We start from the raw sequence: 24,102 nt of genomic DNA on the forward strand, positions 1-24,102 counted from the left end.
CGTGCTCATCGTAGGCGTAAATTAATGAAAATATGGAGTTATTGTATTTTTTAAGGAGAGGGCGGGTGGGATTCTCTATGGGCCCGACCTCCCTATCTTACGATGCGTCGCTACGCCATTTCCCTTTGTCGCTTTTCTCTATTAATGCCTTCGTATGAATCACTGCACCGTCAGATTACGGATGGCATCATAAATAGATGCCAGCCCGGGCGGGCCGGAGAATGATCTCGAATGAGACTGCGTGGAGTAATATATAGAGCAAGCATTCTTGTCGTTCTTTAGTTTGTAAACTAGCATCTAGCAAAGAGATTAACTTCAACATCCATCCAGGCTGAGTCTGTGAAGATCTCAGCAGGGCGTTCACAGTCACAAACCATCATTTAAGAGGAGGCATTTCATTTTCCGAAAGACAGATTTCTTACTGCCCGTCGAACGAGGGGAGAGATTTTGAACAGATAAGGAAACGCGAACGAAATATTTGCTTTGATCCGTGGAAAATAAAAAAGGAAATACAAAAACTATATTTTTGATCATTTGCAGGCCTACAATCGAAGGTAAGGAGGATTGTTTAGACATTTAATTAAACGATAGTGTACTTATTGCGTACTTGTATTTTTCATTTACCATATCCTAGTGCGTATGTATTCTTTAAAACTATTCGGCATATTTAATTTCTTGATCTTATCAAAGGACAATGCATGTAGATGTTTCATTTTGACGTAAGATTCCCTTATGATGTTTATTATTATTTGACATGTTGCAGAAAAAAATACCGAATTAGAAATAACGATTTTTTCATACTAAAATAATATAGGCCTGCATATTTTTTCTGATTGTGCCGTTTTTACGGTATTTGTCTTATAATTATGGCAATTGTGTTTTCTGTTTTGTTATGCTTAGAGATGCTTGTTTAAAAGTTTCTAACTTAATTCTTAGCAACCCCTGTAATAGGCAAATATATGCATATGTGCATTTGACTTTATATCGACAACTACATTATGCCAAATAAATATGAAAAGATATGAAACTGAACTAGTGAACTGTATAGTGAAAAGCATTAATCAGTACACTAATCAGCTAGAAAAATATTGAGCAGGCGAGATATTGTGCAAACTTCTAAAAAAGCTGCGAGAACGCGAAGCGAGAGAGCAAAGGTTTTAAATATTTAAAAAGAAATCTATTGAGACTTGAGCTTCGTTTTAGAATTAACCAGACTACACACAACTCGCCACACTACACACAATTAGTAATAATAATAATAATAATAATAAAATTGAGCTTTTATGTAGCGCTTAACACAATATACAGCTCCTAGGCGCTTTACAACTTAAATTGAAATAAAACAAGTAAAACATAATAAATGTAGAAAGTATGAATAATAAAGTGCACAACATTAAAATGTAATTAAATATCAAAACAACATATCAATAAATGAAATAGCAGGATAATAACAGATAACTGGTCATTTCAACAGCTTATTTGTTTTGTTGATTAAAAAGAAAGTTTTAAGCCTAAAGTGCGATTTAAAAGGACAATACTTTATGAATTTGTAACCATGGCAACAGCGTGAAACTATTGAACCACAAACTGTAAAAACTTTTCTCGTTTCACAGAAAAGGGGTCCACATAAGAGAAGTAAAGGATGTCTAACCCGAAAGCGATCGGTATTGATCTAGGAACCACGTACTCCTGCGTGGGTGTGTTTCAGAACGGAAGGGTGGAGATCATCGCCAATGACCAAGGTAACAGAACCACGCCCAGTTACGTGGCTTTCACCGATACGGAGAGGTTGATCGGAGATGCGGCGAAGAACCAAGTTGCAATGTGAGTATAGCAACTGAGATATATACAGTTCGTCCCACAAAAAAGGCAACCCACTCTCAGAGATAGATTTCACAATTATCACATTTGTTTTTACTATGAATTTGATATTTATGGTGAAAGTGGAATCTCATCTTTAATTTTTGACAAACAGCTTAGTAAATCATTCACGCATGCCAGATTACAAACAATAAATATTAAGGCCTATTAGAAACAATTTCCGCAGAAACTCAGATGTTAATCTGAATCCACTCCCATTTCAGGGATCAGTGGGAGGAACTTTACCAAATAATACAAAAGAAATGTTAATGAGCCAATCCTCGAATAAGAACGGTTGTATCACGAACCAATCTTGTTCAATTTTTCTGCGCAACATGATTTTGACATTAAAATTTCAAACCCGCCTTGCTCATGAATGCGTAAAGACAAGTGTTCGTCGCATATTAGGTATGAAAGTGTAGAGGAATAATTGAATTGTATGAAGATGTAGTAAATGAAATATCATAATTAATTTGCCTTTGAAGAAAAAGAGATGTGGGAATCCCGGTTTCCTATTTTCTGGGACGCACTGTACATCTTCCAGCAGAGTATGCGAATGGAGGTGATGATTGTGGTGATGTGGAGCTATTGGAGTGCACACAGCAAAAACTGTGGTGTTAACCGGTGTACATAGAGGACCACACCAGTTATTTTACACCGGTGTTAAATTGGTGGTGTTAGTTTTACACCTATAGGTGTTATTACAACACCTATGGTTGTTACATTTACACTCTTTGGTGTTATGTTCAATCTCTAGGGTGTTATTTTAACACCTCAGGGTGTGGTCCTCTATTAACACCAACTGGTGTCAGTTTTAACACCACAGTTTTTACAGTGTGGTTGTTGGGTTGGGGTGAGGTAATAGAGTTGGGAGTGGTGATGTTGATGACCAGTAGCGGACCGTGACCCGGAGGAGACAAAGCATTGGGGGGGGGGGGCACTGTATTGTTTGTGAACAATGCTGTGCCCCCCCCCCCCAATGCTTTGTCTCCTCCGGGTCACGGTCCGCCACTGTTGATGACGATCGCCATGATGATGATGGTGGTGATGATGATGGTGGTGGTGATGGTGGTGATGTTGATGTTGATGATGATGGTGATGATAGTGATACTGCTGCTGATGGTGGTGATGATAACGACAATGGCGGTGATAACGCTGATGGTAACGATGATGGTAGTGGTGATGATGATGGTGGTGGTGATGGTGATGATGTTGATGATGGTGATGATAGTGATGCTGCTGCTGATGGTGATGATGATAACGATAATGGCGGTGATAAAGCTGATGGTAACGATGATGGTAGTGGTGATGATTATGATCATCATCATGATGATGGTGATGATGATGGTGGTGGTGACGATGATGATGACGAATGGTGGTGATATTATGATGATGGTGGTGACGGTGATGATGATGTTGGAGGTGGTGGTGACAGAAGTGATAATGATAGTGATGGATGTATGCGGGGATGATGATGAGGATGCTCTTCGTGGACTCATAGCCTATTGTTATATTTAATCTTTTCTTCGGAAAATTGGCCCAAGATATCCCAGACAAACTATTAAAAGTCACTACTAAAAAAGCACGATGATATCTAGATCGATCAGATTACCAATTAAGAAACTGCCTCAACCCCATGCCCTATGATTCGTGAGTACATCATTCACATTCAATAATAGGAGTAGAATGTAATAGATCGCGTATTGTTCAGAGGTCCAGCGTATTCATGACAGACACGACCACATTCTTAGCGTGCCAATACTGCCGGGTAAAGGATTGGGGGGGGGGGGCGCAAAGGGCATAGCTAAGATTTTGCTTAGAAGACATGCATGGGGATGATGGGGGTCCGTGGAATTTCGTTGGGGGGCACCCGGCCGAATTAATTTTGAATTCGCATACCAACTCCCCCACATCAAGTACACTGTATTGATCATAAGCCATGTGGAGTCATCATAAAATCGAAATGCTTTTCAATAAACCAAATACCAGTCAGTTTAGCCTGATCAAATTATTCAAGGGGATGGATTTTGAAATTGGTATTGTTTAAAACCATTCAACTATATTGTCTAAATTATCTTGGAATATTTCTCAAAGAAATTTCTACATGATCTTTCTTAATTTTGTGTTTTCCCAATCCGACAGAGGCATTACCTGGATCGTTTACATTTATTTATCTGTTGATTAATCAATTAATTGATATATTTATGTATTCATTCATTTATTTATACCCACTGTTATTAAGGAAAATGACAAATGAAATAATCTCTGACCTCTATTCCTCTTTCATCAAATTGATATCTGATGATGTTACTTAATCTCCTAAGATGATCATAGTCTTCATACACAATCCCATCTTTCCTTCTTGAAAACAAGACAAGACCACGGAGACATTATTATGTACGAAAATTGAAATAACTTCTCGGCATTTTGGGTCAGGTTTCATTAAAAAAAATCATTTCCTCCTGATATTCCTTGGTTTAATTCAATGATGAAACTACATCGAACTATTGATTTGATTTTTTCAGTTTACGAAACTGCTGCTGTGATTAACCTGTTCTTATTTTAGATGCTCATTGTTGATTTATCGTTCCAATTGTACTTACAGGAATCCTAAAAACACAATATTCGACGCCAAGCGACTGATCGGACGTCGTTACGATGATGCAGCTGTGCAATCAGACATGAAGCACTGGCCTTTTACGGTCTACAACAATGGCGGCAAACCTATGCTGCAGGCGGAATACATGGGAGAGACGAAGCGCTTCGCTCCAGAAGAAATCAGCTCCATGGTACTTTCGAAGATGAGGGAGACCGCAGAAGCGTACCTCGGTTACAAGATCAACGACGCGGTTATAACTGTCCCGGCTTACTTCAACGATTCTCAGCGAACCGCAACCAAAGACGCGGGTAAGATTGCTGGCCTGAACGTCCTGCGTATCATCAATGAGCCTACCGCTGCCGCTCTGGCATACGGTTTAGACAAGAAGCTCCGCGGTGAGCAGAACGTTCTGATCTTCGACCTTGGTGGTGGAACCTTTGATGTTTCTATCTTGGCTATCGATGAGGGTATCTTTGAAGTCAAGTCAACTGCTGGCGATACTCATCTTGGCGGGGAGGACTTCGACAACCGAATGGTTAATCATCTTGTTGAGGAGTTTAAGAGGAAGAACAAGAAGGATATTCGTGGAAACGCCAGAGCTTTGAGGCGGTTGCGTACCGCTGCGGAACGTGCAAAACGCACTCTTTCTAGCAGTACCCAGGCAAGTATTGAGGTAGACTCTCTCTACGAAGGTATTGATTTCTACACCAGTGTGACCCGGGCAAGATTTGAAGAGCTCTGCTCGGATATGTTCAGAAAGTGCCTTGATCCGGTCGAACGCGCCATAGTAGATGCCAAACTTGACAAAATTCAGATCAACACTGTGGTCTTGGTCGGTGGGTCCACACGGATCCCGAAGATTCAGAAACTGCTGCAGGATTACCTGAATGGAAAAGAACTGAACAAGTCCATCAACCCAGACGAGGCTGTTGCCTATGGTGCAGCAGTTCAGGCTGCTATCCTGTCAGGTGACCAGAGTTCTGAGGTCAAAGATGTACTTTTGGTGGATGTTGCCCCATTGTCTCTGGGAATCGAGACCGCTGGTGGTGTCATGACCAAACTGATTGAACGCAATACCCGCATCCCAACAAAAGCTCAGCAGACCTTCACAACCTACGCAGATAACCAAAGCGCAGTCAGTATCCAGGTCTATGAAGGAGAACGCTCCATGACCAAAGACAACAACCTCCTTGGCAACTTCCAACTCTCTGGAATCCCTCCCGCACCGCGAGGCGTCCCTAAAATCGAGATCACATACGACATTGATGCTAATGGCATCCTCAACGTCACAGCCAAGGATGAGAGTACTGGTCGTACGAACAAAATTACTATCACCAACGACAAGGGTAGGCTGTCTAAGGCAGACATTGACAGGATGGTCAACGATGCCGAGCAGTACAAAGCTGAAGACGAAGCTCAATATGCTCGTGTCTCCGCTCGGAACCAACTGGAGAGCTATGCTTTTAGTATGAAATCCACCGTCAATGATCCTGCCATCGAAGGCAAGCTATCTCCAGAAGACAAACAGACAATCATCAAGGCTGTCGAAGACACTATCCAGTGGCTGGAAAGCAACTCGCTGGCCGAGAAGGATGAGTTTAACTTTAAGATGGAGGAGTTGCAGAAGAAGTGTTCCCCCATCATGGCGAAGCTTCATCAAGGTAGCGGAGGTGGGGCACCCGGAGGGCAGCAATCTGAAGGGCCACGTGTCGAAGAGGTCGATTAATGTTACGCATTGAACTGTCCTGCATTGCTGTCATTGCTGATACAAGCATGGTTCATTGCTTGCGAATTTTAAAGCTTATTGACCGATACTTTGGATCAAGAGGGCAAAGGGGGCAAGTGTACTCATGAGGATCATTCCTACTTTTGGGAACCTCTTTTGGGGCGTCTTAATTCGCAGAGACGGATGTAGGCGTCCATTAGGTGAATAAAAAAAAAATAAAGTTATGAAGAAATCAAGCTATCATGTGATGGCATTCTAACATCTTGTAACTATGTGTGTGTGAAAAGGATAACTGAAACTTGATCCCTACACCGTGAAATGGCGGTTATCGAGCAGAAAGTAAATATGAAACATTTATTTTAACATAGTACCCCTAGTGCTATAGGCCTAGATTTCTTCATCGAATCCCGAGGATGCGTAATGATAATGATAAAGACTGCATGTTGGTAGATCTTAAAATATAACATAAACCAATCTAAATTTGTTTTATTGCAAATTTTTGGTCATATTTATCTAAAATTTAAGAAACTTCTAGTGGACGTAAGCTAAGAAAAAACGCAATGTTTATCAATATTTGTATACAACAGTAGGTAGGTGGATCTTTGTAAAAAGTGTGATTCATCTCTAGTAACGTCTCATCGTACTCACCATTTCCTAATATCATGAATATCCTATCAAATTATTCCTTTTGGCATATTTGGGGGGGGGGGGAGGGGGTAATCAATTAAAATAAAAATTATTTCTGATGGTTTTAGTACAGAATTACATTAATAAAAAAAAAGTTCCCCTGATTTTACAAAAGCAGCTCCCAGCTGGTAAATTATTTTAAAACTCATTATTTTGATATTTCTTTTTACAAAAAAAGGTCTTTAATGCATTTTTCTTAAAATTATACAAAGAAGTCCAATGTATACCCCTAAGATAGACAAGATATTTTTTTCATAATTATTGTACAACTGTGATGATTACTTTTATTCTTTATAGCGAAATAAATTGGTTTTATAATGCATCTATTCTGTACAATTTTTAACACAACTGCATGATATTATGTTTTTATTTGTATAGTTTTGTTTTATGAATATTATCTAATGCATCGTAGCAAAATAAAAAAAACAAATCCCATTTATTTATATTGAAATTGATATTCCGACAATATTTTTGAGAAGTCTGTTTAATATACTAGTTTGTAGGCCTATTCTGGTAATATATTTGCAGAGAGAGAGAGAGAGAGAGAGAAGGAAAAGGAAAGATGGCGATGAACCATAGAAAGAGCAACATAGAATTAGGATAGAGAGAGAGAGAGAGGGGGGGGGGTGAAGGAAAATAGGGGGGATTGAATAGACGAGACATAGAAAGAGAATCAGAAGAATAACGGTCAGAGCGAGTGAGAAAATAAAGAAGAGAATAATGGGAAGAAAGCGTGGAAGGAATGAGCGAAGAAAACGAGAAAACAAAATAGAGAGGGGGAAATAGAGAGAGAAATAGAAAAAAGAAGAGGGGTCTAAAAGGGCGAAGAGAGGATGGGGATGAAGATGCCTAGCTAACAAGGATGCATGTCCATGCAGCTCTCTGTTGTCACATCCTCACTTTTCTTCTTCCCCCTCTCTCCCAGTTGGTACCTTTTTTTTTATTCATGCCGTTGTACTTCATATTTTTCCTCCCTCTCACCATGGACCTATTCGTAATAGGTCCATGCTCTCACCATGCTCACGTATGAAATATTTCCTGGCTACACTTTTTTTTTTTTACAAATCATAAGATTATTCTGAATGTACCCCTGTCGCTCTTTAGAAATCCTTAGCGTATGTGCATCTTTTGTCCCGTAGACTCCCATTAAAACCAACCATGGCCGAACGCAAAGGTAGAGGGGTGGGAGGGGTAGGGAGTTGTCCCTACCCCCCCCCCCCCAAAAAAAAAAAAAAAAAAAAAAAAAAAGAAAACTTACATTTTTAAAATGATATTGTTCACAAGATTCACCAAAACTGCATGCAATTCTTCATTCACTTCTGAAAAAAAGGCCCCCACATGACAAGCTCGTCGCTTCGCTCCCTCGCTTTTGAGTTACTTCAAAAACATTTATGCTCCCCCCACCACCCCGACAAAAAAATTAAAAATTCTGCGTACGGCCATGCCACAGATCCCCCACAAGACCCGCCCATCCCCCCCTCCTCTCTCTATGTTTTCTCCCGTTTGCTATATCTCACATTTTTCTCCATCATAATATTTTCCCTCACTCACACATATTTAGGTACTCTTTGCCAACATGACCAACACATTAAATCATTCTATATTTTATAGAGTTATCATTCAACCAAATTTTGGATTCCAAACAGACCTGGGGCCCGTAACACAAAGCTTTATAGCAATGATCGTAGAACATTTTTCTACGATTGATTCCATTGACTACAATGTACAATCAATCGTGAAAATCAAGCGTACGATCAATCGCTAACCTTAAGCCCCTTTCACAATTGACGTACGACCTGTTTACGACCACCTGCAACAGTTTTTTCTTGTTGTTGCACGATCGATCCCTTGGTGTCTTGCGAGCACTCGCAGTCGTTGTAGACGATCGCACAAACTCGAGGTGGTCGGAGGTGATCGTGACTGGTCGCATCTGAACTTTGAACATGTTCAAAATCCAAACGCGATCAAATACGATTGATTCACTCGCAACAGGTCGTACCATCGGTCGGGCGATCATCGTGTGAGTGTTGTTCAACGTTGTACGACTTGGTGCGAGAGGTGGCACAACTAAGTATAGTCGCATTTAGTGGACTAGAGGTCGTACAACACTTGCACATGTGCTGGAGACCTACAGAGACCAGTCTTGCGACTGGGTGCGATAATATGAGACTATTGCAGGACCGATCGAAATTACGGCTTACTACATTCCACTACCGTTGCATTCGCATGTATGCGACCGTTCAGCCCCTTTCACAATTGACGTCCGACCAGTTTACGACCGCCTGCAACAGTTTTTTCTTGTTGTTGCACGATCGATCTCTTGGTGTCTTGCGAGCACTCGCAGTCGTTGTAGACGGTCGCACGAACTCGAGGTGGTCGTGACTGGTCACATCTGAACTTTGAACATGTTCAAAATCCGAACGCGATCAAATACGATCGATTCACTCGCATCAGGCCGTACCCGGGGTCGTACCATCGGTCGGGCGATCATCGTGCGAGTGTTGTAGAACGTTGTACGACTTGGTGCGAGAGGTGGCACAACTAAGTAGTCGCATTTACTTGACTGGAGGTCGTACAACACTTGCACATGTGCAAGCGACCTACATGTACAGAGACCTGTCTTGCGACTGGTTGCGATAATAATATGGGCCATAAGACTGTTGCAAGACCGATCGCAACGGCTTACAACATTGCACTACCGTTTCATTCGCATGTATGCGACCGTTCCACTCGCAATCCCTCGTGCAACACTCGCATGTGATCGCACGAGCACAATAAGAGCATATGCGACTTACTCGTGCAACGGGGTTTACTGGTTGTTTTTGTTGTACGACAGCTGTTGCAACTGTGAAAGCCTCTGTGCGATCTTATGAGATGACTAGCGATTGATGCCTGTTGCAGCCTGTCGCACGACCAAAAGGTCGCAAATGGTCGTACGTCAATTGTGAAAGGGGCTTTACGGAGCCCTGGTCACCTGGGGCAAGACGGGAAGGTGAATTTTTCAACAATTGTCTTCCCAAATGAAATGTTTGCAAACCATCTTAAGGTTCCCGTGTTATCATTAGTTGACGTTGATCCAATCAGTCCCGTTATATGGAAAGCAATGAACGTCACCGTTTTATTCGTCTAATTATGAAATGAAAGCACCCACCAATGATTGACTTAACCAATGACACATTATGAATTTGTTCAGTCATGAGAAATTTTTAACGGCCATGGCTTTCCATATTTGAGATGACTTGGATCAATCACAACTACCAGGGTAACGCGTGAAATGTTCATAAATCTGGGGCCCGTAACACAAAACTTAGCAATGTTCTACGATCGATTGCATTGACTAAAATTTACAATCAATCGTGAAAATCAAGTGTACGATTAATCGCTAACCTTTGCGCTACGGGACCCTGGTCTTTCTTTACGAGCGACTTTATGAACGGCTGGTGATTCTTTCTTGTGGTAAATGATATACATCCATTTTTAAGTGGTGTTGATTTAGTGACTCAGAAAGGATCACCAGGCTTTCGCAAAGCAGCACGTAACAGCTTAATGACCCACCCAGCACGTCTCAGTAGCCTGTCACAATGCTACAAAATATTGCATTCATAAACAAAAGAAAGCAATTTAGATCTTGCTTCTGAATATTTATTACAGTGCCTTTACATCCTCTGGCATCTACTTCATAAAAGTTTATTTTACTTGTTCATGTCACCCAACGTGAAAAATAACAAAACATGATGTAATATTTTTTTTTTTTTTTTTTTTTTTTTTTTGGGGGGGGGGGGGACATGTTATCCTTAACAGAAGGCAACACCGATCCAACATATCTAACGCAGCTTCAATAGTTAAATGTAACTTGAAAAACGTTACAAAATGGTTGTTGTAATACCACCGAAAGAAAATTTAAGCCAAATGATACCTTGTGACAGTTTATATGCAGCAAGTCATCTTGGAAAAATGCCCATCATAATGCTGTTAATTTTGTTACCACTTCTATTATAATTTGGAGAAAAATTGGGCATCTCATGAAAAGGGAAACTAAAGAAACCTCATGTTAATATTATCCTCATTTGCATGACTTAAATTATAATATCAATAATTCCTGATTTTATGGTCACTAGACATTGTGGATGCAGAAAAAATAGAATTACGAACATCTTCAGATCATTCAGTATGATCTATTAACAAATCGAAAACATGAAATTTACAAACTTTTCATAGATAGGTAACTGGTAACTTTTAAAACTGGCAAAATAGAAGCATCATAGAATATGAAGGGTATTTTAATTTTGTGTTCCTTGCATCTAAACTGTAACATGTTTAATCGGAAATCATCTTAAAAGACGAAAATGACTTATTTTTGGTAGGATTAGGTCTATTCATTGATCATGCAGGATTGCACCAAGAGCCAGAAGGTGTCTGCTGCCCGGCTGTTGGAACCCACGGCGCCTCCTCTTTGGATCCGAGACGCCAGCTCGCACTTCGAGATACCCCGAGAACTCTCTCGCAGTTCGAATTGATCCACGAATACCTGGAATGCATTGCGACTGCACACGGCATCGGCCTTGCATTCATCGTAACCTATGAAGAGCGACATAATGGGGAAGGAGATTTATTCAATTTGAGCTCAAAGAGTGATGTTTTAATAATGTTTCAGCTCTCAAACCCCAAATTTTGTAAATTTTGTGATTTGTTTGTTTGGTCTTGTTTTTTTTTTTTTTGGGGGGGGCAGATGGGGAGCCCCTGACCCCAACCCAAGAGTAATGCAGAAAAGGCAATACAAAGAAGTCGTGATTTTGATGAAGAAAAAGGAGAAGAAGAACTTAAATTGGAATATGATATAAAAGACAACCTTGGTTAAGATATCAATTTTGATGAAAAAAATGTTTAAAGTTCATTGACCCTACATGACCTTTGATCATAATCATATGACCCGAAACTCGTGCAAAACAATCACCAATACTTGTTTCTTTTCATGCAATAGAGCCATTTACTTTCAAAGCTATGATGTTATTTAACAATTGGAGCGCCTCTGGCAGTCTCACCTGCATTACGCGATTCAATATAGCAGCAGTGCTGAGTTTGTAAGTTAGTATAAATTAATAATTCACAAAAAACACCATTCGTATAATGATACAATACTACGTTCATTGACCCTAAATGACATTTGACCTTGGTCATGTGACCTGAAACTTGCACAGGATGTTCAGTGATACTTGATTACTCTTATGTTCAAGTTATATGAATCAGATCCATAAACTTTTAAAGTTATGATGGTAATTTAACAAATACCACCAACTTGACCCTAAATGACATCTGACCTTGGTCATGTGACTTGAAACTCAGGCAGGATGTTCAGTAATATTTGATATGTAGGTCTATATACTTTCGAAGTTATAGTGACATTTTAAAAACTTAACCTTGGGTTAAGATTTTGATGTTGATTCCCCCAACATGGTCTAAATTCATTAACCCTTAATGGCTTTTGACCATGGTCATGTGACCTGAAACTCACGTAGGATGTTCAGTAATACTTGGATTAACTTTATGTCTAAGATTCATGAACTAGGCCCTAGGTTCATATACTTTATGCTGTCATTTCAAAAACTTAACCTTCGGTTAAGATTTGAAGATGTTGACGCCGCCGCCTTCGGAAAAGCGGCGCCTTTAGTATCACTCTGCTATGCAGGCAAGACTAAATCACAGAATCACAATAATAAAATTCTCAATTCTTAGTAAGATTTCACTCGTCACAATTCCAAGGCTTCAAGCTTCATCAGACATTTGTCGTATGGCGTAGTTGCTAAAACTGCGTTGACAGTGCAGAAGTGTGTAGCTTCGAAAGTGGAAAACTGATACTGATTTCAAAAAATTGTTGGTATCCGAGAACGGGTCAATTGCAGGGGCGCAAATCTCTCCCAAAAGGTAGGGGGGGGGGGGACAAGGGGCTGGAAAATTGACAAGCCAAAAAAAAAAAGGTTATCACCCCAAATTTAAAGGTCATTTCGACCAAAATAAATTTTGACAAGCAAAAAAAAAAAAGGGTGATCATCCCAAAATAAAGTAATTTCGTCCTAAAACACATGTTTTATTTCGATTTTGAATGATGTATTTCTTACCATCATTAAAAGACCACAAATAGTAGGGGGGACATTTGATATTGTGTCCCCCCTACTATTTTGAGTAGGGAGGACCTGTCCCCCCTGGGATTTCCGCCCATGGTCAATTGCCGCGTGTATAACCGCTCGCAACTTAGCAGAAACTTTATGGAACGGACTCAGGGGAGCATTTCATCAACATTTTCATGTTACAAGTTGTAAGGGAACCGTCTTACAAAGAATTGCTAATGATGTGATCAACCACAACTGTGGAAAGCCAACAACATCAACGTCTAAAATACATGTTTGTTCAAAATATTTTCTAGATATATGCTACATATTCATATGTTCAATTTTTTTTTTATAAACAAAATTTAGTGTGCTTCTGTTTGTTTACAAAGGACATTTAAATTTAAAAGGACATGTAAATTTCATGTAGAAAGCATTGCTTGATGGATTTCCATAGTTGATGTTGATCGGATCAATCATAACTCTTTGTAAGACGTGCCCAGGGGCCCGTTGCAGAAAGAGTTACGATCAAACGCAAGTCAAAAGTCCCGAATACGGGTGCCTCATTGGCTGAACATCAAGTTGCGCAAGATTTGTTGAGTTGCGTTTGATCGCAACTCTTTCTGCAACGGGCCCCAGATCTGACAACTTTCTGGTAACGTTTCAGATATTTTAATATCCGACAAGTCCTTTCACGCAACGCCCCCAGGGTCACGTCTCACAAAGAGTTGCAACTGATCCGATCAACCACAACCATGACAACTGTATGGAAATCCATTCATACCATAATTTTTTTCGTACAGGAAATTTGCACAACCTCCTTAGTAAACCAAGAGAATCACAATGAATCTTCAAGTGAGCGATGAGTGTATGAATACAACATAATATCGAAAATGTTTTGAACAAATTTGCATTTCAGATGTTGACGTTGCTGGCCATCCATAGTTGTGGTTGATTGGATCAATCGCAGTTTTTTGTAAGACGGGGCCCAGGTGAGCTGATTTACCGTAATTTTCATGCAAATATTGGATAATGCTGAGTTTTGTTTCATCCTGAAAAAAAATAACTTACTCATTGCAGCTCCAGGAGACATGAAAGATTCTTCAATGTTGAATGGTCCACATCCCTTATCCCCGGAACAAGAACAGCCCCGTGTCTTCTGACAGATACAACGTAGGCAGTAATCAGACACTGTTCAGAGGGAAAAAAATATCCAATTAGATCTGCATGTAAATCTTTTATTTGGACTCTATCTAAGGCCTATAAACATAATAGAGGTGATCTTTATTGTTTCGTCACTTGTTACGCTGAGCTAGAATATAACCAGAAAAAAAATGTTTGAAAACTCCTTCAAATCGATGGATATGGGTTGTCTAGTACACTGCAAAAACCCCGGTGTTGATTTAACACCAGCCTGGAATCTATATATGTCCACACCAGAGAAGTGTTAAACAACACAAGTTTCGTTTTGTTCTAACACCAGATAGGTGTTTATACAACACCAATTAGTATTAAAACAGCATCGGTTTGATTCCAAACTGGTGTTGTTTCAATATTTCTCTGGCGTGGACATAATAGATCCCGAGCTGGTGTTAAATCAACACCGGAGTTTTTGCAGTGTATGGAATAAGAATATAGAGGTACATGACTGTGTATATATAATAAAACAAGAATCGGATGTTTTGCAGGGGTGGGTGGATTCAGGATTGTCCGGGGCCACGCCCCCCTCATCCCCTGAAAAAACAGCAACCCCCAAAATAAAATGTACACCCAAAACAAACAAACAAAAAGGCATCAAATTGTATCAAGTTATTTCCTCTCATTCACGGGTGTGGTAAAGGATACAAATAAACTGACGCAATGAATTGAATTGAATCTCACGTACTCCTTCGCCACACCTAGCGGAATGGATTTCCATTGGTTGAGTAATATGAGAGAGCTATAAAAGCGCGTTTCTAATTAGATATTAATAAAAAAAAAATAGGTGTGTCTTACAGAGATAAAATGAAGATAAAATTGTTCTCAGAATACCGATTCGGAGAGATTTTAAGGGTATTTTATCCCAATGATTTTCACGGAGATGAAATATTTAATTTTATCTGAGATAAAATGGATCTCAGAATACCATCCCAGGTCATGGACATAAGTCTTGCCGCAGGTACTTCTGATGAAGTTAATACTTTCTAGCTTTACTGAAAATCCTCCGATCTTTAATAATCATGTTTTAAATTAATTCTAATAGTAACGATTCAAATATTTTTTTGGTAGAAGTGATATGACGTTTAATCTAACCTTCTTAGAACAGTGACATAATGATGTCATATAGGCCCATCTTCAGCTGGACAAAAGTCTTATCGCAATTTAAAAACCATTCAGACTGAATCAACAAACTTCGTTGCTGACATCATATCGACATCAAACTGACTGCAACTCTGGGAATTAACTCTTTAGTAGCTGCTGTGACTCCCTTTGACATGTTTGGCCTTGATAACAGTTGCCATACGTCTGGGAGGAAGTCATACGGTTGGTTGATACGTGGGTGCGTCGTGATCTAGTGCCAGTGGTTCTGACTCTCGCCTTTCAAACAGAGAGTCGTGGGTTCGAATCCTAGCCATGGCGTGTTTTCCTTCAGCAAGAAATTTATCCACACTGTGCTGCACTCGACCCAGGTGAGGTAAATGGGTACCGGCAGGAAGTAATTCCTCAAAAAAAGCTGTGTGCACCTGAATCGGTAGACTACCTTAGCCAGGGTAATATAGGAGCGCCTTGAGCACCTAGCAAGGTGGATACGTGCGCTATACAAATCCTATATTATTATTATTATTGATGTACATGTAGGCATCAGGGGAGTGTTTCATCAACATTTTCATCCGACAAGTTGTCAGATCTGACATCTTTCTCTGATGTTGATTGGCTGAGAGGTACTGTTACTATGGTAACTGTCGGATAAAACGTCCGACAAGTCCTTTCATGAAACGCTCCCCAGGAATGGCATCGAAGGCGGCCTCACAAGCGATCACCCCCCCCCCCCCCACATTTCTTGGCTTCGATTTCCATGTAGATGTAGTCCTCCTTCATTCTGCTCCATAAATGCTTAGTAATGTTGATGTCTGGAGACTGTGCTGGCCAATTTACAAGCTCTGGCCATTTTACAAGCTCTGCTTTTCAGTTGACCCTACCTCCCTTTCAATTATTAATATTTCAATTTGATAAATTTGACTTTTGTAATGTTGTAATGTTATCAATTATTTTTATATACTTCAAATGTGATTATAATTATGTTACTATGCCAATTGTATCATAAAAAATATGAAATTGAAAGTGGAAAAAACAATTGAATTGAAAAATTGAATTCATAAGACATTTGATCTTGTTGAACTTTAGAAATTTCTTGGTGGAAGCTGAAGTGTGACAAGAGCTCTGGTCTTGCTGATCGAAAATCTGCCCTTTCTTGTAGGTGGGAATGTACATGTAGCTGGAGGTGAATCTGTTAAAGGGATGGTCCTGGCTGAAAGTATCTATAGCTTAATAAATAGAGTAGAATTCACTGAGCAAAATGCCGACAATTTCATCAATATCGGATATAAAATAACAAAGTTATTGAATTTTAAAGTTTAGCAATATTTTGTGAAAACAGTCATCATGAATATTCATTAGGTGAGCTTATAGAGTCACATCCCAACTTGTTTTTTTGTATTTTATTATATGAAATTAAGTTTATTCAATTTTTTTTCTCCAAGAACTAGAAAAATTGGATTGACAACTGATTTAGTGAATTAGATATTTATTGAGCATGCAACTTATTTCATTATAAGGGAGACATATTATTCACATAAGTATGAAATAATGAAAAAAAAAAAGATTTTATGTAATAACATAAGAAAACGGAAAGTGGAGATGTGACATCATCAGCCCACCCAATGAATATTCATGATGACTGTTTTAAAAAAAATATTGCTAAACTTTAAACTTCAATAACTTTATTATCCGATTTTGATGAAATATTCGGCATTTTGCTCAGTTAATTCTACTTTATTTATTAAGCTATACCGGTAGATACTTTCTTTTCTCTTTTTTTTTTCATTTCTTTTTCTTTCCTACCTTTTCCCGAGAACTTTCTTCTGTTCGTTCTTTTTTTTCTTTCCTGCATTCTTCCATTCGTCTTTTTTCTTTATTTCTCTTTCCTTTTTTGTTTGCTTGTCTTCCTCCCATACTGTCCTTCATTCTGATTCATTCTTTCTTTAATACCGTATCTGCACTGTCGACTAGGATGGCCTAACGTATCACCTTAGATCTAAGTTCTAACGTTAGATCTAGGGCCTAACTGTTAGGCCTAGATTTTCTTAATCTAGGCCTTGTCCTAGATCAAATGGTTAGATCTAGGCCTACATGTTCACTGATCTAGGGTCTAGATCTAAGTCTAAGATATGACTAGAGTCGATCTAGTCCTAGTCAATGCTTTTACGTTAGGAGATCTAAAAAAGTTAGATTCTAATTCAATCAAGCGTTGGCCGTGGGCGTGGCACAAATGAAATGGTAATTGGTATCGACCTCATTGAATGGAAAACCGTTGAGTTTCTTTTTCATATCCATGCAGAATAATTTCACAAAATTAAATACGATCCGAATATATCAGCAGAGTCTAGATTCTAGGCTAGTAGAACTTAATAAAAAGTTAGGCCTAACGTTAGTTTGTTGTTGGATTAGACTAGATCTAGAGTCTACCTTGACTTTTCCCTTTTAGTTTTGGCTTTGCGGTGCGGGGTGATCAAAACTTTATTCAAATAATTGAAAGGTTCTTCGCTAACAAAGTTGAGTCTAACTGTTGTTTAGACTAGAACCTAAATCTGATCAACATTAAAACTTACACGATGCTGATGTACTGCTCCACACCGCAACGATGACAATGGTTAACAATAAGATCCTTATTTGTGGTGCCATGATTGTCGCAGTTCTTCCGATGAACTTCTAAATTCCAGACGGACAGCAACAAAGCCAAAGCAAGCATGCATATGATAAGGCAATGTGGATTTAGACGCGCGGCTTTAGTGATATAAGCGCTTACGCGGTGCATGCGCAAGCGATAAACGCGCACCTGCTTTGTAGCTAGTCGACAGTCATGTATCATTAAGGTAAACAAAGAAGTAATTTAAAAAAAGTACCAAATTAGACGCAGACAGTATGCATATCTGACTTAAAGATCAACATTATAACAGCTAGGCATTGGATTTCATTTGATCATTTTGATGTATCAATCAATCGATAGAGCCTTTCAATGATTTCATCATTTTATTTAGAGCTTTGTTTTTGGCTTCTGTGGCACTGTACTGTGTGAGGAAAACAGATTTTTCCTAAACAAGCATGTTATAGACACTGTCTCGCGTACTAGTATGCAAATCAATGATGCGCGTGCATGCACTCGCTCTCTAGATCATAAAAAAGGAGGAGCTAGATATATCCGGCTCCAAGCTCCGAGATAACGAGGCGAGAGCTAGCAATGGTCTTTGTTTGCAACAGTATCTAGCCTACAGTCTAATTCATAAATTAGAACGTTGCAAGACTCGTGTGGTAGAAATGGGAGAAGTTTCATGGCTACTTTTTGTTATTTTTGCCTGCTTGGGATTCTCACTTGGGAAAGTTTCGTCAAAAGGTAAGGTTTAAGTGCCATTTAATGGCCCGATGAATCTCGGATGTGCATGACCACGCCACGAGGCATAGAATAATTAAGACAGCCTCTGTCTGAAAGAGGCAGATCTACATGAACCCTGTTTTATTGTTAATCCATTGGTATGCCTACTGGTTTCTGTCAATTTTTTAACACGTACCATTCTTAAGACAATTAATTTAGTCCAAAAGAGTCAAAGCAAACTTAGATGTCAATATCCATGAAGGGATGGAGGGGGTGCGCACCCCGTAAATTGGAGTGAAAATGCGCACTCCTAAATTGGAACCAAAGCCATGAAATTAAAAAAAACAAAAAACAAATGCGTTCCTTTCACTGGGAGTGATGATCGGGTACAAGGTTTTGTTTTTTTCTCTTTTTTTGCTTCTCAATTGTTCGGATGAAACCCAGCGGAACAAAATTCAAATTAGGACCAAAACAACCATAGATTTTCAGTTGCAATTTTAACTGGTTGATTTAAATTGGTATCATCAGTTGGTTTTAAATACTTGATAGGCTCCATTTATATAGATTACCAGTCATGCCAGTTGAAGGTCTCATTGTTGGGTCTAAAAAAATACCATACAGTACCATGGTATTGCTATGGTATTACCATAGTATACTACGGTAATACTATGTTAATACCATAGTAATACCATGTATACCCAGTTGTTGTGTGACCGGACAGGTTGTGTGTCCGGACAATCAATCTTAGAAAGTCGTTTGGAAAAAATCACAAGCGAAGTTTCATCAATTTTTAGTACAAAATATTAGGAAATATTATAAAGAACAAAATAGAAGATGATTACAAGTATTGAATTCATATTTATAGTGTAATCCAAAGACAAAAAAGAAGGCTTCAAAAAGATAAACCCCATCCTACTGTATAATACTTTTTTTTACAAGGGCGGGTCCGGTCGCGAGATCTTTATTGATCCTCGCTTACAGTGACAAGTTCACATCTTTGAAAGATCGTGTTATATATGTTGAATAATCCATGGCATGCATCTGATTGATTGGGAGTAGCTCCAGGGGGAGCGTTTTAACAAAAATTTTGTCCGACAAGTTGTCAGATCTAACTTCATTTCTTGATTCTGATTGGCTGAGAAGCACAATTGCTACGGTAACTGTCGAATTAAATGTCCGAAAAGTCCTTTCATAAAACGCTTTCCTGGTCTTGTACATTGAACTCCAGTGAGGGGGTAAAAAATTTCATCAAAGTTGTCAGCACTGACTAAATGCATGGTCAGTGCTGACTATTTCAGCGAAATCCTTGGTTTTGATCGGCTAAGAAGCACTGGCCTCTGACTGTTGCTATGGTAACTGTCGGAGAAAGACAATAATTTATGTCAGTGCTGACAATTTTCATGAAACAGACCCCAGGATGTGTTTAAAAGGGCAACAGTAATAGTTAACACGAAAGTTGCTTAGCTGAGATCCTTAGATGTTTACATTAAAAAAGCTGGTTTTATTTTTTTGTGATGGTTGCAATTGCCATATTCTTTTAACGCGATTTAAGTGAACTTATGCTTTTCCAACAGCAGGTAAACACCAACCGGTTTCAGCCAACTGTATCCGATGTATCTGTGAAGCCGAATCGGGTTGTAAACCGCCCTATCCGTCGTGCCATGAGGAGTACACCTATCTTCCATGTGGCCCACTCGGCATCTCTTATGTACAATGGGAAGAGGCTCTGGAGCTGAACAAAACCATTGGCAAATGTAAGTTGATGATGCCGATGTTGCTAGAGAGCAAGAGTCCATTAAGCAGGGGTGTGAGAGTTCAGATTTCTAGCTGTTTTCAGATTCTTTTTGTTTTAATTTTCAGCTTAATTTCAGCTTATTTTTGGGCTTTCCTCTGTATAAAAATGGGAGCTCTTTCTGTTTCAGATTTTTGAATACTCTACAATTTTTTCAGATCTTTTTACTTGTGACCACTCAAACCTCTGATTAAGGTTGACCCCAAGCACCAGACACCAGTTGTCAGTTTCATAAAGACTTAAATACTATTGTGACTTTGTCACTTCCATATAGAAACCAGGGCAGCGTTTCATCAACATTCTTGTCTAACAAGTTGTCAGATCTGACAAAATTCCTTGATTTTGATTGGATGAGAAGCACTGTTACTATGACAACTGTCGGATATAACAGGACTTGTCAGATGAAACATCCGACAAATCATTTCATTAAATGCTCCCCTGTTACCGCAATTGTAACGTTATGAAACGGGCCCCAGACCTTGGATGGATTGGCAAACATAACGTGAATTTTTTTTTATAGATATTTATCTATTTTTTTAGGTAATACTTTACATTTTTCTACTCTTATCATGATAATGAAAAGAAAAAGATTGGAATGTTTATCATTTTTATGCTTTTTACATCGTCAAAGCCTGTTTAATATTGCCTGTAGATAAATTTTGCGGGCTAATGTTGTATTTATGATGGTGGGCCCCAAGTCTGCACACCTAACAATTTGAGTTAAGATTCAACATGAATTTTTTCAGTTAATAATGTTCCTCTTATTATTAAGAGTAAGTGTACCAAATTTCTCATTAAAAATGAAATAAAATATAGTATTGTTTAAAAAAAACCTCGGGCAGTAATTTTCAGATTGAAAAAAAAAATGGTACGCCATGTCCGCGCACTCATTCACTTTGCACACGATTCGGGGATTTTGATGAGAAAGGCTGCATTTTGAGGCCGTCACATGTAATGCCCTAAACTCATTATATTTCCACCATTTTGAGTCGGATTTTTTAATGAATACCTGGCTATGTATTGCATGTGTAAAGTTCGTACTCATTTCGTATCTTATTTTACGTACTAGAATCGCGCAGATACGCGTGTGCGCAGACAAGGGGGACTGCGCAGACTTGGGGGAACTTGCCATAAATATAAACTTTAATCGGCTGGGGATAATCAAGTAACATTGTGTGAGCTTATATAGGCCTACTTGGTAGAAGCTTAAAGATTTATTAAAATTAATCTCCATCCCATTTCCTGAAAATAGGTCTAAGGGGGTGTTGCAAGAAAATATTTGCGCTCAATTGCAAATATTCTGCTGAAATTTTACAACTGATAGATCAACGTTAGCTGTAGCAAATCAGATTAAACTTCGTGTTTAAAGGAGCAGATTACCAATCAATCACTAATTTGCAATTAACTACAAGACATGTGATTGATTAAGGGACCCAAAATAGACGTGCAATTGATCGCAAGTTTCTTGCAACACCCCATTTAGATACAATTCAAGTCTTTTTCAAGAGAAAGCGAAGGAAATAATGTTAACAGACGTTTCTTTATCTTTCAAATTTCAAACCCACAGCTTTCGAGGAATGTGCCTCAAAAAGGAAATGCAGCGAGAGGATCCTCCATGCGTATATGGCCAAGCACAAGCCAAAGAAGATACGATACTCCGATAGCAAAGGGCTCTGCGAGTACTACTCTAAGGTCCACAAAGGTGGCCCTGAGGGACCCCACTTGGCTCCTACCAAAGCCTTTTGGGATACGGTGGCGTCGTGTTTGGACAGGCTTGAACTGGACCATGCTGAACTTTGAACCCAATTACGTCATATTCTTTTAGTGGTTATCACGCCTGATACTATCTGGCGAGTCACTGCATCTCAGGGATGGAGTGATCATAGAAGAATGTACCGGTAATAGGTCTTCAAAAGTGATGAAAATAAATTCAGAAATTTCCTCTGCTTAAAAAAATATAAAGATTCCACACTGTTTTTTTTTGTTCCGTAAGCCTAAAAAACACAAAACAAAAAAGCAAAAAAAAAAAAAAAACACGAATTATCATATTATCGATCATACTTTATAGGCCTATATACAGGCTTACAGCCAGGTAATGCTGATATTTTCACTTACCCTTTGATGTAACTCTTATTTCACACTTGAAAGTCCATACCTTTTTAAAAACATGTAAAAGTGAGCATTGTTGAGTCTTCAGGTGGGCGGCATCTAAATTGCAGAAAGAAATTCAAATTTCTACAAAATTATCTCCTTTTGATATTTTTCTAGCAATGTAATGGCATCCTGCAATAGAAATTTACTATGACTTAGGGAGGGGGGGGGGGGAAGGTTGCAAAAAATATTTGCAATCAATTGCACATTTCAGATGCAAATTTTCAAGTGATAGATCAATTTCAATTAAATCAAATCACTTTGTAATTGAAGAGTTTGTGTGCAAAAGCTAGGGTTAGGTCCACTTTGGACCATTCCGAGAAAAATCCCCTTTTTTTTAATTCTCATTTATTGCAATATTCATATGAGAAACTATATTGTCATGATGTTCTACCCTATCACGCGAACATAAAACTGGGTATAAAAGAAATCTACCTGTCTTCAATTCTTTTTATATATTTTTTTTCAAAAATTATCATTGTGGACCAAACCCCTTTTGCAAGCAAACTGAAATGAATCCGATTTTTTTTAAATAAAAAAGTGATTTTACTTCGCCACTTTCTATCACGTTTTAATGTAAATTTCAAATTTTCTTTGGTATCATCAGAGCGACTAAGAATCTATAGGGAGACAGAAAAGAATAAAATTTATGAAAAATTGATCTCACCCCTTTTGATAAATAAGCTCTTCAGGAGAGTTTGGTTGCAAACGGGAGGTCCACTCCAAGAAAATCATTTTTTTTAAAATTCCATATTGCAATATTCTTATGCAAAACTAAATTTTCACCGTACCATGTGAACATAAAATTGGGTAAAAAAAAAATATACCATTCTTCATATTTTTCTTTAAATATTCTTTTCCAAAAATAAATCTTTGTGGACCTAACCCACTTTGCAACCAAACTAAAAAGGGCCTAACCCCTCTTGAAAAAAAGGTGATTTTTCTTTGCCATTTTTGTTCACTTTTTAATGAGAATTTCAACTAAGTTTTCTTTGGTATCATCTTATAGAGCTACTAAAAGTCTTTACATTGAGACCAAAAAAAAAAAATCAAATTTGATGAAAAATGGCCCTAGCCCCTTTTGCAACTGAGCTCTTCAATTGCTGGTGCAAGAAGCAGTATCAACTGCAAATTTGCAATGACAATGAAATGCCTGACTTTCAATTGATGTTTTCCGATAAAATTGACTTACGACCAATATTGCAAGTTTCTTGCAAAAACCTCGAGTCGCACTTAAATTCTAGTTGCGTGCGGTAAAGGGGACGTGCGGTTGCCATCAATAACCTAATGCGTTAATTGAATAACAAAATAAAGCATGGCCCTAAGTCACACTTCATTCCTTGTGAAACGCCAAGACATATTATCGTGTGCAAAGTTCAGTTGATTAGACCTCTACCCTCAAACAGGTCCACGACCAAGAAAAACATGTGATGGGAGAAAAATACATTTAAATATATGTATAACGAAATCAGGACCCATGCAGTCTTACAAAGAGTTTCGATTGATTCAATCAAACACAACTATGGACAACCAGTAACGTCAACATCTAAAATG

The 24,102-nt window shown here is 38.7% G+C and overlaps 2 protein-coding genes across 2 annotated transcripts; both read left to right on the forward strand.

The window, feature by feature from the left end:
* Positions 1-1,613: 1,613 nt before the first annotated feature.
* LOC129266649 (heat shock 70 kDa protein IV-like) lies at positions 1,614-7,212 on the forward strand. Its single transcript, XM_054904485.2, has 2 exons — positions 1,614-1,824; positions 4,466-7,212. Exons 1-2 carry the CDS (start codon positions 1,643-1,645, stop codon positions 6,183-6,185), a joined length of 1,902 nt encoding a protein of 633 aa, XP_054760460.2. The 5' UTR covers positions 1,614-1,642; the 3' UTR covers positions 6,186-7,212.
* Positions 7,213-15,085: 7,873 nt separating this feature from the next.
* On the forward strand, positions 15,086-22,197 carry LOC135155264 (lysozyme-like). The gene is made up of 3 exons (XM_064104194.1): positions 15,086-15,134; positions 20,183-20,359; positions 21,965-22,197. The coding sequence occupies exons 1-3, from the start codon at positions 15,086-15,088 to the stop codon at positions 22,195-22,197; spliced, it is 459 nt and encodes a 152-aa protein (XP_063960264.1).
* Positions 22,198-24,102: the final 1,905 nt, after the last annotated feature.

This window comes from Lytechinus pictus, chromosome 8, assembly GCF_037042905.1.
Source record: "Lytechinus pictus isolate F3 Inbred chromosome 8, Lp3.0, whole genome shotgun sequence".
Classification (NCBI taxonomy): domain Eukaryota; kingdom Metazoa; phylum Echinodermata; class Echinoidea; order Temnopleuroida; family Toxopneustidae; genus Lytechinus; species Lytechinus pictus.

What these genes read in the sequence shown, in the direction of transcription:
- LOC129266649 (XM_054904485.2), top strand. Translation starts at nt 1,643, where the DNA reads ATGTCTAACCCGAAAGCGATCGGTATTGATCTAGGAACCACGTACTCC. An exon ending in GCGAAGAACCAAGTTGCAAT is followed by an intron (nt 1,825 to 4,465) that starts GTGAGTATAGCA and finishes TTGTACTTACAG; the next exon opens with GAATCCTAAAAACACAATAT.
- LOC135155264 (XM_064104194.1), top strand. Translation starts at nt 15,086, where the DNA reads ATGGATCTCAGAATACCATCCCAGGTCATGGACATAAGTCTTGCCGCA. An exon ending in GGACATAAGTCTTGCCGCAG is followed by an intron (nt 15,135 to 20,182) that starts GTACTTCTGATG and finishes TTCCAACAGCAG; the next exon opens with GTAAACACCAACCGGTTTCA. An exon ending in GAACAAAACCATTGGCAAAT is followed by an intron (nt 20,360 to 21,964) that starts GTAAGTTGATGA and finishes TCAAACCCACAG; the next exon opens with CTTTCGAGGAATGTGCCTCA.